General features: G+C 42.5%; 1 protein-coding gene across 1 annotated transcript in view; it reads right to left on the reverse strand.

The window, feature by feature from the left end:
* The window catches only part of LOC137332335 (protocadherin Fat 1-like), a 140300-nt gene that overhangs the window by 47046 nt on the left and 76741 nt on the right, over positions 1–16513 (reverse strand). Inside the window, exons 7-9 of the mRNA XM_067996083.1 lie at positions 11049–11188; positions 4950–5225; positions 415–625 (exon numbers count right to left, since the gene is read on the reverse strand). Of these exons, the coding sequence (XP_067852184.1) occupies positions 415–625; positions 4950–5225; positions 11049–11188 (627 nt within the window). The remainder of the gene's footprint in view (positions 1–414; positions 626–4949; positions 5226–11048; positions 11189–16513) is intronic.

A 16513-nucleotide genomic window follows, 5' to 3' on the forward strand; every position in this document is an offset into this window, starting at 1 on the left:
GGGCTTTTCAACCTTGAAAGGAGACGATCGAGAGGTGATCTGAAAGAGGTACATAAAGACAGCAAATGGTGTAGAAAAAGTAAACTTGGAACATTACTCCAAATCAAACCATGAAGTAAGACAAGGCAGCACAAATTTAAGCTAGTGGATGGCAAATTTAGGATTGATGTCAGGAGCTTCTTCTTTACACAGAAGACTGATCAACCCATGTAATGGACTTCCTAGGAGGGCATTGAAGGCAAGCACCAATGAAATCAGTTAACAGTTTTAATAATGTAATAAGGGGACTGTAGGATGAATGAGTTAAGATAGGCCAAATTAATTTCCTCATGCCTATTCATCTATGTTTAACAACTGCACGGAATCAGCCTCTTTATTATCCATAAAATATTTCACATTTGATGTTCTTCTTACCTGATTGAATGGAGTACATGATTTCTGCATTAATTCCTGTGTCTTTGTCTAAAGCAGTTACTTGCAGAACTTCAGATCCAAAAGGTGCACTTTCTGGCACACTTCCTTTGTAAGTGGGACTGGTAAACCTGGGTGGATGGTCGTTTGAATCCTCCACGTTAATAATGACTCGGACAAAGTTACGCTTAATGGGAACTTCCTGATCCCGCACCTGTCGAAAAAAATCAGATCATAACGCCATCAGAATTCTACATGTAGAAAGATTTTCATTTCATTTTCATATTGTCAGTTTTTTCAAAAAACAAATTTTCACAGAGAAACTGTGGGCAAAAAGAAACCAGTTAGTCTGTTCTCCAGACGAATGAATCTTGTATCACACCACCTACATAGGTACCCAAGTATTTTGGAAACCTCAATGTATGTACTAACAGACACCAAAACCCATCAGAAATCATCGTACCCTCCTTTCTGCTTGGATTCAACCCAGTTCCACATATAAAACAACAATGTGCCATAACATCCAATTAATCTCTAAATTCTTTTGTAGCTGGCACATTGGAAAATACCATCTAACTATTAAATATTCTGAGTGCAATAAATCACTCAAAGTAATTATTTAAGTCTGATTTACAAATCACATTCTTCTAAAAATGAAACACAGCCAATTTTTATGATGTTGGCAAAATATCTAATAGCTCTGTTGGAAACCTGCCATTGTGACTATCAGAGTCATTATTTACAACCAGAATTATTTTAACTGGTAGGGATGAACAAATAGCAAAACATATGAAACCAGTGATATTAACCCTTAAAGTATAAGTCAGACTCTTTATAGTGTAACCATGTTATTGACACTGATTCAGCAGAGTAGGGTTTATTCACTGGTACTGGCCAGGACACCAGTGTCCTGGCCAATATTCATCCCTCAAGCAACGCCTAAAACAGATTGTGGGATCTTGCTGTGTGCAAATTGGCTACCGCATCTGTAACTGTACAGATCTAATGCCATTCTAGTTACTCCAATTTGAATTGTTCAATTACTCTAATATCATAAGGACAGTGAACAAAATTGGACCAGTATTTTATGAGTGATTTGACTTTTTTTTAAGGACTATGCTGGTGTCAATACCTTGAACTACTACTCAATGGATCTAATTACTTTTACCTTTATACTAGTACTTGGTGCAGATGTAGTGACTGTTAATTTTCTTCTTTCTAATTGGTTATTTTCTGCTTTCTGATTGTGTAATATGATTGGTGAGAAAACCAAAAACAACCAATTACATTCTGTCCCCCAAAATGTTTCCCCTAATTCACCAATCATTTCTATCAAAAAAAACAGACAACCGAACGACGAAACATTTTCTATGAGAAAGCCCCAAATGAGTGACCGACCAATCACATTCTATAAAAAAAGAGAAACAGCTGCCATGACAGTGCCCTGCCTGATTAAACCTCAGCCTTGGCCACTGACTTACATAGAATGCTTAGAAGTTACTTGAGAAAGAAAAGAAGCCACCATGACATTGCGTCGGCCTCATCACAGTGCTCTCTCAGAGTTGGGCACTAACCACCAGCCACCAGCGAAGCAGAGTTAAGAGACCAACCTATACTAATCCGTGAACAACGCCATGGACGTCTTTTGGATGAGATATTAAACCGAGGCTCTGTGTCAGGTGGATGTAAAAGATCCCATGCCACTATTCGAAGAAGAGCAGGGGAGTTCTCCCTGGTGTCCTGGCCAATATTTAGCCCTCAACCAACGCCTAAAACAGATTGTAGGATCTTACTGTGCGCAAATTGGCTACCGCATTTACAACAGTGACTACATTTCAAAAGTACTTCATTGACTGTAAAGCGTTTTGAGACATCCTGAGGCCGCGAGAGGTGCTATATAAATGCAAGTTCTTTCTTTGTTATTAAACCTTAAAATGATACGTGGGTTGAAAACTGCTGACAAGATGTTTTCAAAGTTTGGTCAACTAGCCAAATCTTCCCTGTGACATCTTATTTATCTATATATCTGTAATTATATTTGTAGCCCATTTCTGTACTGATATGAATTAATTTACCATTTTAAAACTTATCTTTTGCCATTTCTCTGCCCAATTGCTGAGTGACTGTGGGTCTCTGAGTGCCACTGATCTCTTGCTTTGCTTTGCTTCATCTCCAAACTTTGCCATTCCAGCAATAAATTATATGAACTGTATGTGGGATTCACTTGGTTATTGTAAATTAATTAGTATTGTTGTGATTGACATTTACTCTCTGCTTACTATTATCTAACTAATTAACATCTACTTACTATTACCTAACCAACTAACATCTGCTTACTATTATCTAACCAACTAACAATCCAATTTGCAATTTCATATTGGATGCTTTCAGCTTCTACTTTGGCCCCAGGTCTCCTGTAAGGGTTCTTATCAAATGCTTTATTGAAGTCAAAATATGTATCTCTCACTTATCTCCTGTGTTACATTTAACAAAAGGGAGATATTTACTGTAAAAACAAAACTCCAGGGTGAGATGTTCTTTTGAAAACAAATGGTGGTGACAAATGTCAAGATGCTTGAGTCAGGAATGGAAATATTAGCCCCAATTTTAACAGATTTCTAACTCGTGTGCCTTAACAGCTGCCATAGGGGTAGAATGACCCCATCGCTCCATTGCATTCAAGCCTACATCTTAGTTTAAAAGGATAGTCAGATATATCAGCACATTGTATCACAGTACCCACTGTGCTCAGTGTAATAATCTGTCATTTTGAAGGCTAGGCATGGTGCAGCCAGAAGGCTATACAACCAGGAAGCTTGGCAAAACAAAATATAGAAATATTACTGTCATGACCTTGATTATCAAGGTAAGGTCATCAGTGCTGTGGAAATGAATGTAATTTATCATTTTGCACATTGACAGCAACCATATGGTGGGTGGCACAGATTTGGAACGGTTCTGGGTTTTCCCATATGCTGCCAGGAAAAATGAAAATTATTTCCAGCTCAATAATGATCTCATCCCCAGCCTCCAAAGAATCAGAGCAAGACTGTGATTCTTTCATTGCCACTTTTATGGAATCAAGTTAAGAGAACTAGTCAAATTAATTACACTTGAAGCACTTAAAAGATCAAAAGACATGATAGGGAAATGCCCCTACAGTTCCTCAACGGTAGTCTAAGAAATAGAAAAGCAATGGCTCCAATACAATGAAAAACACTGGCTGGTGCAGTCTTAGGCTTCCTAGTACATTGTCCAAACAACAACGAAACAACTTGTATTTATATTGCATAGAATGTACACCACAGAAACAGGCCACTCGGCCTAACAGGTCTATGACGGTCTTTATGCTCCACACGAGCCTCCTCCCTCCCTACTTCATCTAAACCTATCAGCATGTCCTTCTATTCCTTTCTCCTTCATGCGTTTATCTAGCTTCCCCTTAAATGCATCTATTCTTGTCGCCTCAACTACTCCTTATGGTAGCGAGTTCCACATTCTAACCACTCTCTGGATAAAGAACTTTCACCTGAATTCCCTATTGGATTTATTACTGGCTATCTTATAATTATGGCCCCTAGTTCTTGTCTCCCCCGCAAGTGGAAACATCTTCTCTATGTCTACCCTGTTAAACCTTTTCATAATCTTAAAGACCTCGATCAGGTCACCCCTCAGTCTTCTCTTTTCTAGAGCCCCAGCCTGCTCAATCTTTCCTGATAGGTACAACCTCTCATTTCTGGTATCATCCTAATAAATCTTTTTTGCACCTTCTCCTTTATCCTTTTTATAATATTGAGACCAGAATGTTCACAGTACTCCAAGTGTGGTCTAACCAAGGTTCTATACAAGTTTAACATAACTTCTCTGCTTTTCAAATAGTGCCTTTAACATAATAAAACGACCCAAGGCCCTTCACAGGAGCGTTATCAAACAAAATTTGACAGTGCCACTGTCTGAATCCTAGACCAATTCTGTGCCCAATGTGCTATAACACTGTCCGATCCAGCCTCAGATGCTCAATTTGGTCCTAAATATAATGAGTTTGGGCAGTTTCATTCCATTTCCCAGTGGGCATGGGCATATAGCAGATACCTGTACAAATTGGAATTAAATTGGCAATCTCACTTAGATACACCACAGGTGGGCTGGCTGTGGAGACCAGAAAAATGTCCTACTGATGCAGAAGGGGTTTGTTTTTCCGAAGTCAGGACTGAGACATATTGTTGGGAGAGAGTAGATAGAGGGAGCTTCATTCTACGTCTAACCATGCTAGACTTGACACGGGAGTGCTTGACGCTGACAATAGAGCCAGGAATTTCCTTGGGGCTACTCCCGCTCCGCCTCCATAACTTTGGCGGAAGTTTGGTAGAAACCCCATTTCCGTGTGTAAATGGAGGTTTTCGCCAAACTTCCACCAGTGAAGCAGGAAAAGCCCCGAGGAAATTGTCAGCATAGGTGATGACAGCACAAAGTCCACACAAAAAAAACTCATTGGATAAGAAGACTGCCTCATCTTTGATGGTATGTGTTTAACCTACCATAATGGTGAGTGTGTGCAGGTGCATCGATTCATAATCTAGCTGGTCCGTAGTCAGTAGCACTCCACTGGTAGGATCCAGATGAAACAGTTTTAGGCTTTCAACATCAACGCTGCTCTGGATGGTATAAATCAGTTTGTTTTTCCTGTCCGTGTCTCGTGCACTGATCTGCAGGATCTCTGTGGAGCGAGGCGTGTCTTCAGGAATCCATACGTCATATTTATTCTCTAAAAATTGTGGTCGATATTCATTGATGTCAATCACTCTGATGTATGCCTAATATATAAAAACAAATGAGATTAGATGGTGCTGCGCTGAGAGTTATTAAGAATTATTATTGGATATTACAGAGACAATGGGCAGGATTTTCCTCTGGAGTTACGCTAGCTCCTGGGCATAAGTCCAGTGGATGAGGACGGGAAATCAGTCAGGGAGCAGCTCTGTCGACTTCATGTGCCCCTCCTCTCTCTCCCCACCCCACGCCCTCCCCACAACTTCCAAGATTTTCGACTGCAAGTGATGGGGGAAACGTAGAATACTACACCCTAATACAGGGGGGGCACACTCAAATTAAGAAACATAACAGGAAAAAATCATAACTGTTACTATTTAGAAGTGCACCAAGGGAATACTGTGGCTAGGTGGACTAGATGGACTGACAGTCTTCTCCTGCCTGGAACTGTTACTATGGGGGGGGGGGGGGGTGGGGCGGTAATTCTAACCTAACTCACTGGGCGGGAAACTCATGGGATCGGGTTGAACGCTGGTTTTATACCCCGCCCAATATTACTTTAAACTGACTTCAATGGAGAGTAAAATCAGGCGAGGCATAAAACCAGCATTGCACTTGATCCTGTCAATTTCCGGATGGACAGGTTAGTTAAAGTTGCCCTCATATGTTACTATTAAACTGTTACTATGTTACACTTCCCATCACATGTGCCCCAGTAATGCTGGGTACTAGGAACACCCACGCATTCCTGTCTTACAGGGCTGCAATGGTGGTGGTGGGAGGTATTTATAATTCAAAGAGCCGCCTTAGCCATAGTGTGTTCCAGTGCCTGGGTTCAGGCATTTGGAAAAAATATATGAAAATAAAAAAATTGTGGAACAGCCATGTTACGCCGCGCCAGCTGTCCAAAACGTGGCATTGGCGTTTTCCGATCCCCGCCAGTAGTCTGCCAACAGTATGTTAAATAGCCTGACCCCAGCCCATCGGACGGGGTCAGGAGCAGAGCAACGGGGCAGGTGGAAGTTCCACCCCACTGAGGATTCCACTGGAGAGAAAAATCCCAGCCAGTGAGCGTACCTGAGTAATGGAATGTCAATAGCAGACCAACTTATTGGACTGAACAAATAAAAAACATACATCTAATTGAAAATGTATGAAGATGTAGTAAGACTAGCTCAATAGGACAGAGGAACCATGAAGCCATCTGTTCAAACCAAAGGGATGTGATGTAATCATCTAGCTCAGTGGAGCAAGTTTCAGCTGTGTATTTTTAAAGCCCATGAAGTGGTCCTGCGTAAACAAAAATCTGTCGAAGAAAATATAATCTGACCAGTGATTCCATCTTGTCAGGGATGAGGTTGTATAACAAATACCAGTAGTACTTTTGCTTCTACATTTTCTCCCTTCCAATTCTGAACCAGGGATTCATGCTGAAGTACAGTCCCTCAAGTGTCATCAGCATTGTGATACATCGCTCAAGTTTCATTCTCTGTGTTTGAACCTAGACAGGGAGCATCAGCAGGTGGGGGAGGGGCATCACTGTCTATCCTATCCTCTCCTCTACTGATAGTCACAAAGGTGCACTTACCAGCAGTGATCACTGAATTATAACCAGGAGGAGGAATCCCTGCCTGATCTTTTCCCCCTCACTAACCTGGGAATAATTGTAGGCAGCCCAACACTTCTCAGGCCAAATGAGCACAGACCAAGGATCAACTATGGAATCCTTTTGGTCTGTGAAGGCCAGGATCACAGTAAATGGACACATTTACCCACTAAACTTTCAGGGGGGTTGGGTGGGAGGGGGGGGGGAAGTTGCCATTACACCGTTTTTAAGTGACACGATGATCTTTGCAGAATTGATTTAAAAAGATTAGGACTAAGACCCTCAGTGACTCAATAGATGAATGTAATGCCTGGTGTAGTGCTGAGTCATACTGACCTGCAAATTGCAAAATCAATCTCAAGCCAGGTGCAAAAGAAACATTTTAGAATGGTCTACAACACAGGTTTGTACAGGGATTACATAAGGTCAAGAAAATTATCTTGTACACTCTCATAATGTAGCTTCCCCCTGACTAAGACTAGAGTAATGTAATCTATATCTGATATTGATCATATCATCACAAATGACAATTAACATGGAAATGTTAATGGGATAAAAGAGAGAGCAAATAGTAAATACGTTGTTCACTTGTATAATGTTTTACAGTATCATCTTTGCGACACATTTTTCATTTATGATTACCAAATTTATTTTAACTTACCTATATGAAAAGTGTAATGTATAGTGCCTTCCTCACACTTCCAAATGATAGATAACACGCTTAGAATCATAGAATCATAGAAAGTTTACAGCACAGAAAGGGCCCATCGAGCCCATGCTGGCCCTATGCAAGAGCAATCCAACTAGTCCCACTCCTCCGCCCTATCCCCATAGCCCTGCAATTTTTTTCCTTTCAAGTACTTATCCAGTTCACTTTTGAAGGCCACGATTGAATCCGCCTCCACCACCCCCTCAGGCAGTGCATTCCAGATCCTAACCACTCACTGTGTAAACAAGTTTCTCCTCATGTCATCTTTGGTTCTTTTGCCAATCACCTTAAATCTATGTTCTCTGGTTCTTGACCCTTCCACCAATGGGAACAATTTCTCTCTATCTACTCTGTCTAGACCCTTCATGATTTTAAATACCTCTATCAAATCTCCTCTCAATCTTCTCTATTCCAAGGAGAACAACCACAGCCTCTCCATTCTACCTCTGTAACTAAAGTCTCTCATCCCTGGAATCATAATAGTAAATCTTTTCTGCACCCTCTCTAAGGTCTTCACATCTTTCCTAAAGTGCGGTGCCCAGAACTGGACACAACACTCCGGTTGTGGCTGAACCAGTGTATTATAAAGGTTCATCATGACTTCCTTGCTTTTGTACTCTATGCCTCTATTTATAAAGCCCAGGATTTTGTATGCTTTCTTAACTGCTTTCTCAACTTGCTCTGCCACCTTCAACGAATTGTGCACATATACCCCCAGATCTCTCTGTTCCTGTACCCCTTTTAGAATTGTGCCCTCTAGTCCTCGTTCTTCCTACCAAAATGTATCACTTCGCATTTTTCTGTGTTAAATTTCATCTGCCACCTGTCTGCCCATTTCACCATCCTGTCTACATCCTCTTGAAGTCTATCACTATCCTCCTTATTGTTCACTACACTTTCAGGTTTTATGTCATCTGAAAATTTGGAAATTGTGCCCTGTACACCCAAGTCCAAGTCATTAGTATACAGCAAGAAAATTGTAAACAATTTTACAACACCAAGTTATAGTCCAACAATTTTATTTTTAATCCCACAAGCTTTCGGGGGCTTTCCCCTTCCTCAGGCAGTGTGGAAAGCCCCCGAAAGCTTGTGGGATTAAAAATAAAATTGTTGGACTATAACTTGGTGTTGTAAAATTGTTTACAATTGTCAACCCCAGTCCATCACCGGCATCTCCACATTACAGCAAGAAAAGCAGTGGTCCTAGTACCGACCCCTGGGAACACCACTGTACACCTCCCTCCAGTCCGAAAAACAACCGTTCACCACTACTCTCTGTTTCCTGTTACTTCGCCAATTTTGTATCCATCCTGCCACTGCCCCTTTTATTTCATGGGCTTCAATTTTACACTCAAGCCTATTATGAGGCAATTTATCAAACGCCTTTTGAAAATCCATATACACATCAACCACATTGCCCTCATCAACCCTCTCTGTTACCTCATCAAAAAACTCTATCAAGTTAGTTAAACACGATTTGCCTTTAACAAATCCATGCTGGCTTTCTCTAATCAATCCACACTTGTCCAAGTGACTGCTAATTCTGTCTCTGATTATCGTTTCTAAAAGTTTCCCCACCACCAAAGTTAAATTGACTGGTCTATAGTTGCTGGGTTTTTCCTTATACCCTTTTTTGAATAAGGGTGTAACATTTGCAATTCTCCAGTCCTCTGGCACCACCCCCATATCTAAGGATGTTTGGAAGATTATGGCCAGTACCTCCGCAATTTCTACCCTTACTTCCCTCAGCAACCTAGGATGCATCCCATCCAGACCAGGTGACTTATCTATTTTAAGTACAGCTAGCATTTCTAGTACCTCCTCTTTATCAATTTTTAGCCCATCCAGTATCTCAACTACATCTTCCTTTACTGAGATTCTGGCAGCATCTTCTTCTTTGGTAAAGACAGATGCAGAGTAGTCATTTAGTCCTCAGCCTCGACTTTAAAGTCTAACACCAATATATTTAAAAAAGGAGAAATAAAGCTTGCTGCTGGTTTTTTAAAACTTGCCCAACCTGACCTCCCCCTAAAAGCAAAAGCCATTTACAAGCAGCTCCCAATCTACAGAAACTTCCCTCAGCATTGAGCTATGAGTTCAACTCAGGATGGGCTTACTTAAGCAGCTCTCCACAGTGGGTACCTGAGCTGGAACAGGCCAAGTTAAACATGGTTGCATCTTAGCAGCGAAACATCGTAGCTGTGTTCCAAGTCCCAATAAATTAGCACTTCAACTATCTCCTATAAGGAGCGAGCACCTACTGCTGGCTGAGACATGGAATGAGTCTGGCAGGTGATGCAATGGCCTCATGCATTACCAGGACACAGAGCCCGCCAGGGATGAACTATGAAATGAATAGTGCACACTGCATGCTGCTGACATTGATATTTATGATGTGGAGGTGCCGGTGATGGACTGGGGTGGACAAATGTAAGGAGTCGTACAACACCAGGTTATAGTCCAACAGCTTTATTTGAAATCACAAGCTTTCGGAGCTTTCCTCCTTCGTCAGGTGAGTGCAGAGTTCCATAAAGGCACAGCATATATAGTCAGAGAACAATGCCTGGTGATTACAGATAATCTTTCCAACTGCCCGTTATCACGCCTCGGCAGAGAGATATTCACAGCAATCAAAGGAGTGGATGGTGTTCAGACAGGGGAACATTACATCCAAGACTACTGAATACACAAACGGTCAGATCACAAAGGCAGAGAGAGGCAGAGAGAGAGACACCCGAAAGGCAGAGAGAGAGAAAGAATGACCAGTTGCATTAAAAACAGATAACTTTTTTTCGCTGGTGGGGTTACATGTAGCGTGACATGAACCCAAGATCCCGGTTGAGGCCGCCCTCATGGGTGCGGAACTTGGCTATCAATTTCTGCTCGACGATTTTGCGTTGTCGTGTGTCTCGAAGGCAACCTTGGAGAATGTTTACCCGAAGATCGGAGGCTGAATGTCCTTGACTGCTGCAGTGTTCCCCGACTGGGAGGGAACCCTCCTGTCTGGCGATTGTTGTGCGGGTAAGCGTTCTCCAAGGCGGCCTTCGAGACACACAACAACGCAAAATCGTCAAGCAGAAATTGATAGCCAAGTTCCGCACCCATGAGGACGGCCTCAACCGGGATCTTGGGTTCATGTCACCCTACATGTAACCCCACCAGTGAAAAAAAGTTATCTGTTTTTAATACAACTGGTCATTCTCTCTCTCTCTCTGCCTTTCGGGTGTCTCTCTCTCTCTCTCTATCTGTCTTTGTGATCTGACCGTTTGTGTATTCAGTAGTCTTGGATGTAATGTTCCCCTGTCGGAACACCATCCACTCCTTTGATTGCTGTGATTATCTCTCTGCTGAGGTGTGATAATGGGCAGTTGGAAAGATTATCTGTAATCACCAGGCATTGTTCTCTGACTTTATATGCTGTGCCTTTATGGAACCCTGCACTCACCTGACGAAGGAGGAAAGTTCCAAAAGCTTGTGATTTCAAATAAAGCTGTTGGACTATAACCTGGTGTTGTACGACTCCTTACATTGATATTTATGTTATTATTATACCTGAGTTGTGACAGCATTTGTTCCATTCGTCATTTGTACTGTCAAGTTGTAATTCGATGTCCGACTGGCATCTAATGGTTTGGCAATGGTGATGGTGCCACTGTTCTTCTCGATCTCAAAATCCTCGTTGTCATTCCCACCTGATAAGAGAGTAAGAAGAGATAAGAGAGTATGCCATTTGCCCGAAAGACATTTGCTCGAAAGACATTTGCCCCGGATTCAATGCCAGACATACAATATATTTATTTGTGTTTTACTTCGAAATCAGCTTTTTTTTTAAAAATGAGAACATAAGAAAGTGTAGAACAAGAAACGGCATTTTGCTTATTGAGTGTGTTCTTTCCAATGGACCAAGGACAATTTGTACTGTAGTGGACACTCTCTAAACAGGTAAATCCACTGTATTTCTGCCTGCTCTGGTGGACGTTAATGGTCTCGTGAATCTATTTGAAGAAAAACATGGCGTTCTCTCAGTGGCTTAACCACTGTTTGCCCCTAAGCCAATGCCACCAAAAAAAATAGATTGACTGGTCATTTATTTCGCTGCAGCTTGTGGGACCTCGTTGATGCAGAATGGCTGCCTCATAGTTTAGTGTTTTGACTTCTACAAGTGTTCTTGTCAGTTTAAATATAATAAAGCATATTCTTATATCTGAGTCCATCTTATACTATATCCCTGTTAGATTATCTAAGGAAAGTGTCTCACAAACTCACGCTAGTTGCATTATCAATTGATTGAATCTAGTCAGTTACTCTGAAATGTAAATGGAATTGTCAGTTGAAAAGCCCATTCTTCCTGAAATGACAGGAATTTACTCTTCTGCTGTTATTCATCCACAAATCAGTGTTGTTCAAGCCCTTGTTTGATCTTAACAGCAGTGCCATAGAAATGACTGCATACTGTGTACACTCCCTCTAAAACAGCACAGCCAGTAACATTGTGTTCAACACTTTTACAAAAATATCATTCTCATTTAGGACATCTTAGACCTGTGAAAAATGGCAAGATAAATTCCTTCCCGCAGACAGCAAACAAACAGGTCACATAATTAGTTAACAACACAATAAAATGACATCCAAATGGAAACTCTAAGCAACAGGGGACTTACTACATCTACAGCCAAGTGAAGGAACGCTCAGTGTGACGAGCAGACGGATTACCCAGTGTGAATGGTGGCCCTGACAGATCCCAGATGGTAACACCATGAATTGAATGACATTGAGAGGGAATAATGATGTACTTTAGGCTCACAGCAAATGCTCTTCTATCTACTGTACTTACATTTGCATTTCTGTACACTGAACAGATATATCATTGCTTAGTTTACAACTTGTACACAATTTATACTTCTGTCTCCTCAGTATGTGAAGCGTTTCCACCAATACAGAGATGCAGTCACTAAACACCGAGCAGACAGAGAGAGGGTGTTGTGCCTCCATTGGCTAATTTGGTAAATGTGCCGCTCAGTTGGAACTGGATCGTAAAGACCAGGAAAGCCCCAGGTTCACTCTCCAGTTCATGCTGAGATGCCTCAACTGGCCTCACGATGCCGGATTAGTAAATAGCAAAATTCATCCAGGGCTCCCGCTCCTGATTGATATTCAGTAACCTCTGTTGAAAAGTTTGCATGAGCGGTTGTTCAGTGAGGACAAGATCAGGCTCGGCTCTGACGCTCTCTTGCAATGTTGGCATTCTTAGCCAATGCCCAGTGTCGTAGACTCACATGCGAAGAATGACAGCTGCATGCCAGCGTGAGTCAGTGCTTAGAATTATACAGTCATACAGCAAAGAAGGAGGCCATTCGGATCATCGTGTCTGTGCAGGCTCTTTGAAAGAGCTATCCAATTAGTCCCTTTTGAAAGGTACTATTGAACCTGCTTCCACCACCCTTTCAGGCATTGTATTCTGGAAAATAACAATTCGCCGCTTAAAAAAACATCTCCTCATTTCCACCCTGGGTTCTTTTTTCAATAATCTTCAATTGCTTCCAAGAGATGATAGGAGAAAATTGCATACAGAAAAGTGAGGAAATCACTTTGCTCACCAAGGCCCTGAAATCCCTGGGGCCGGGGCCAGGGCCAGGGCTGCAGTTTTTGGGCACACAGGCAGCAGGAAAAGGCTGGAATTTGGAATGGATTCTGGATGGTCCGGGGGCTGCCCATTTTCAAACCTATCAGAAATCCCAGGAACTTTCGGTGGTGGGTCCATAATACGCCTGCCCACAAATTTTAAAAGCGGGACTTTTATAACAACATATAAATGAGTGAAATACATCATACAACATATTTTACTAATTTAGCTCAAGCTGAGGGTTTCTGAGCTTGAGGGGCGGATGGAGTCACTGCAGAGCATAAGGGAGGCTGAAGTTTTCCTGGATCGTACGTTCCAGGAGGTGGTCACCCCACAGCCATGGAGGGTTCAGGATAGTAAGTGGGTGGCCATCCAAAAGGGTAAGAAGAGGCAGGCAGTACAGGAATCTTCTGGGTGTGTGACACTCTCAAACAGGTATTCAACACTGAATACCAGTGAGGGTGATGACACCTTGAAGGAATGCAGTCCTGAGCATAACATCATAGGTCAAAGGACTGCATAGGGGGGCACAGTGAAGTGTAGAAATGCAGTAGTCATAGGGGATTCGATAGTCAGGGGGACAGACGGGCGTTTCTGTGATGCCGACATGAGTCCTGCATGGGGTGTTGCTTCCCTGGTACCAGGGTAAAGGACATCATGGAGAGGGTGCAGAACATTCTGTGGGGGAAGGGGAACAGCTAGAAGTCGTGGTCCATGTGGGTACCAATGACATAGGAAAGAAAAAAGATGAAGTCCTGTGGTCAGAGTTTCAGGAGCTAGGGAGGAAGTTAAAAAGCAGGACCTCAAAGGTAGTGATCATTGGATTACTCCCAGTGCCACGCGCTAGTGAGTACAGAAATAGGAAGATAAGGCAGGTTAATGCATGGCCAGAGACATGGTGCAAGAGGGAGGGCTTCCGATTCTTGGGGCATTGGGACCAGTTCTGGAGCAGGAGGGCCCCGTTCAAGATGGACGGGCTGCACCTTAAAAGAGCTGGGACCAATGTCCTCATGAGGAGGTTCACTAGTACTATGGGGGAGATTTTAAACTAATTTGGCAGGGGGAGGGGCACCAGGATGTAGCATTAGAAAGGAGAAACACGGTGCACAAAGGATTGGGAGAGGCAGATAGAACCGCAGTAAGAAATAGTACAGTATTAGGTGGGATCAGACGAAGAGAGAATACGAGAAGGTCTAAGATAGGTTTAGAGTGCATGTGTGTAAGTGCACAAAACATGGTAGATAAGGTTGGTGAGCTGCAGGTGCAAATTGCCACATGGGAATATGATGTAGTGGCAATAACAGAGACCTGGATTAAAAAAGGGCAGGATTGGGTACTAAATATTCCTGGATACAAGGTGTTCAGGAAAGATAGCAAAGAAAAAAAAGGATTGGGGGAAGCGGTGGCAGTATTGATTAAGGAGAATATCGCAGTGCTGGAGAGAGAGGATGTCCTTGAGTGGTCGAGGATAGAATCTATTTGGTTAGGGTTAAGAAACAATAGAGGTGTCATTGTACTACTGGGTGTATTCTATAGGTCACCAACTAGTGGGAAGGATATAGAGGAGCAAATTTGCAGGAAAATTACAGGGAAGTACAAGAACTATAGAGTAGTGATAATGGGGGACTTCAACTATCCTAGTATAGACTGGGACAGTAATAGTGTAAAGGGCAAAGAGTGGGGGGGGGGGGGAATTTCTGAAGCGTGTTTAGAAGAACTTTCTTGATCAGTATGTTTCCAGCCCAACAAGGAAGGAGGCATTGCTGGATCTGTTTCTGGGGAATGAGGTGGTCAAGTGGAGCAAGTGTCAATGGGGGAACATTTAGGGAACAGTGATCATAGTATCATAATGTTAGATTAGTTATGGAAAAGAACAAGGGGTAATCTAGAAAAAAAAACTTAATTGGAGGAGGGCCAATTTCAGTGGATTGAGAATGGATTTGGCCCGGGTAAATTGGAATCAAAGATTGGCAGGCAAAAGTGTAATCGAACAATGGACGGCCTTTAAAGAGGAAATGTTTCAGGTGTATTCCCACGAGGGGGAAAGGTAGGGCAACCAAAGCCAGAGCTCCATGGATGATGAAAGAGATAGAGAATAAGATGAAGCAGAAAAAGACGGCATATGACAGATGTCAGGTTGATAACACAAGTGAGAACCAGGCTGAATATAGAAAGTACAGAGAAGTGAAAAAGGAAATAAGAGGGGCAAAGAAAGAGTATGAGAATAGACTGGCGGCCAACATAAAAAGGAATTCATAAGTCTTCTGTTAGGCATATAAATAGTAAGAGGAGGGGTGGGGCTGATTAGTGACCAAAAAGGAGATCTACACAACGAGGCAGAGGACATGGCTGAGGTACTAAATGAGTACTTTGCACCTATCCTTATCAAGGAAGAAGATGCTGCCAAAGTCACAGAAAAAGAGGAGGTAATTGAGATACTGGATGGACTAAAAATTGTTAAAGAGGAGGTACAAGAAAGGCTAGCTGTACTTAAAGTAGATAAATCACCCGGTCCAGATAGAATGCATCCTAGGTTGCTGAGGGAAGTAAGCGTGGAAATTGCAGAGGTGCTGGCCATAATCTGCCAATCATCCTTAGATACGGGGGTGGTACCAGAGGACTGGAGAATTGCGAATGTTACACCCCTTGTTCAAAAAAGGGTGTAAGGATAAATCCGGCAACTACAGGCCAATCAGTTTAATCTCGGTGGGTGGGAAAGCTTTTAGAAACCCTGACCATTCTACCTTCCCCCCCCACCGCCAACTGTTCTTAAACAGATATTTATCCAGCTCCTTTTTAAAGGAGTTTGTGACTTATCATTAACTGCTTTTGCTAGGGGTTCACTCTATATACCTATTACATTGTGTGTGTGTGTGTGTGTGTGTGTGTGTGTGTGTGTATGTGTGTACTTGCATGTGTGCATGCAGGAGGGAGACAGTTCTGATCGCTCTAATCTCATTCAAAGCTTGTGAATTTTGTACTTGAGCCCTTTAGTTCTGCAATTGTAGTCGTATGGCTCGATGGGCCGAATGGCCTCCTTCAGTGCTGTAACCATTCTATGATTCTATGCCCTTGGCGATGCTGGGTACGAGGGACAGCTGCGTGTCCCGAACGCACAGCATTTCTAGGGCATGGGGGGGAGGGGGCAGAATTTGAAAAAGAAGAGAGCTACAAGAATGGTCATCAAGAGGACCATCAGGGTCTTCAAGGCACACTTTTGCTTCCTGGACAGATTGGGAGTGCCTCTGCAGTAGGCACCAGATCATGCCATGCATATTTGTAGCGTACTGTGCCCTTTACAACTTCACCATATAAAAAGGGCTGGAGTTTGACATTACTAGCAAGGAGCCCTGGATCAGTTGCAGTCAATGTTACACAGAGGAGAGCAGAACGA

This window comes from Heptranchias perlo, chromosome 14, assembly GCF_035084215.1.
Source record: "Heptranchias perlo isolate sHepPer1 chromosome 14, sHepPer1.hap1, whole genome shotgun sequence".
Classification (NCBI taxonomy): Eukaryota; Metazoa; Chordata; class Chondrichthyes; order Hexanchiformes; family Hexanchidae; genus Heptranchias; species Heptranchias perlo.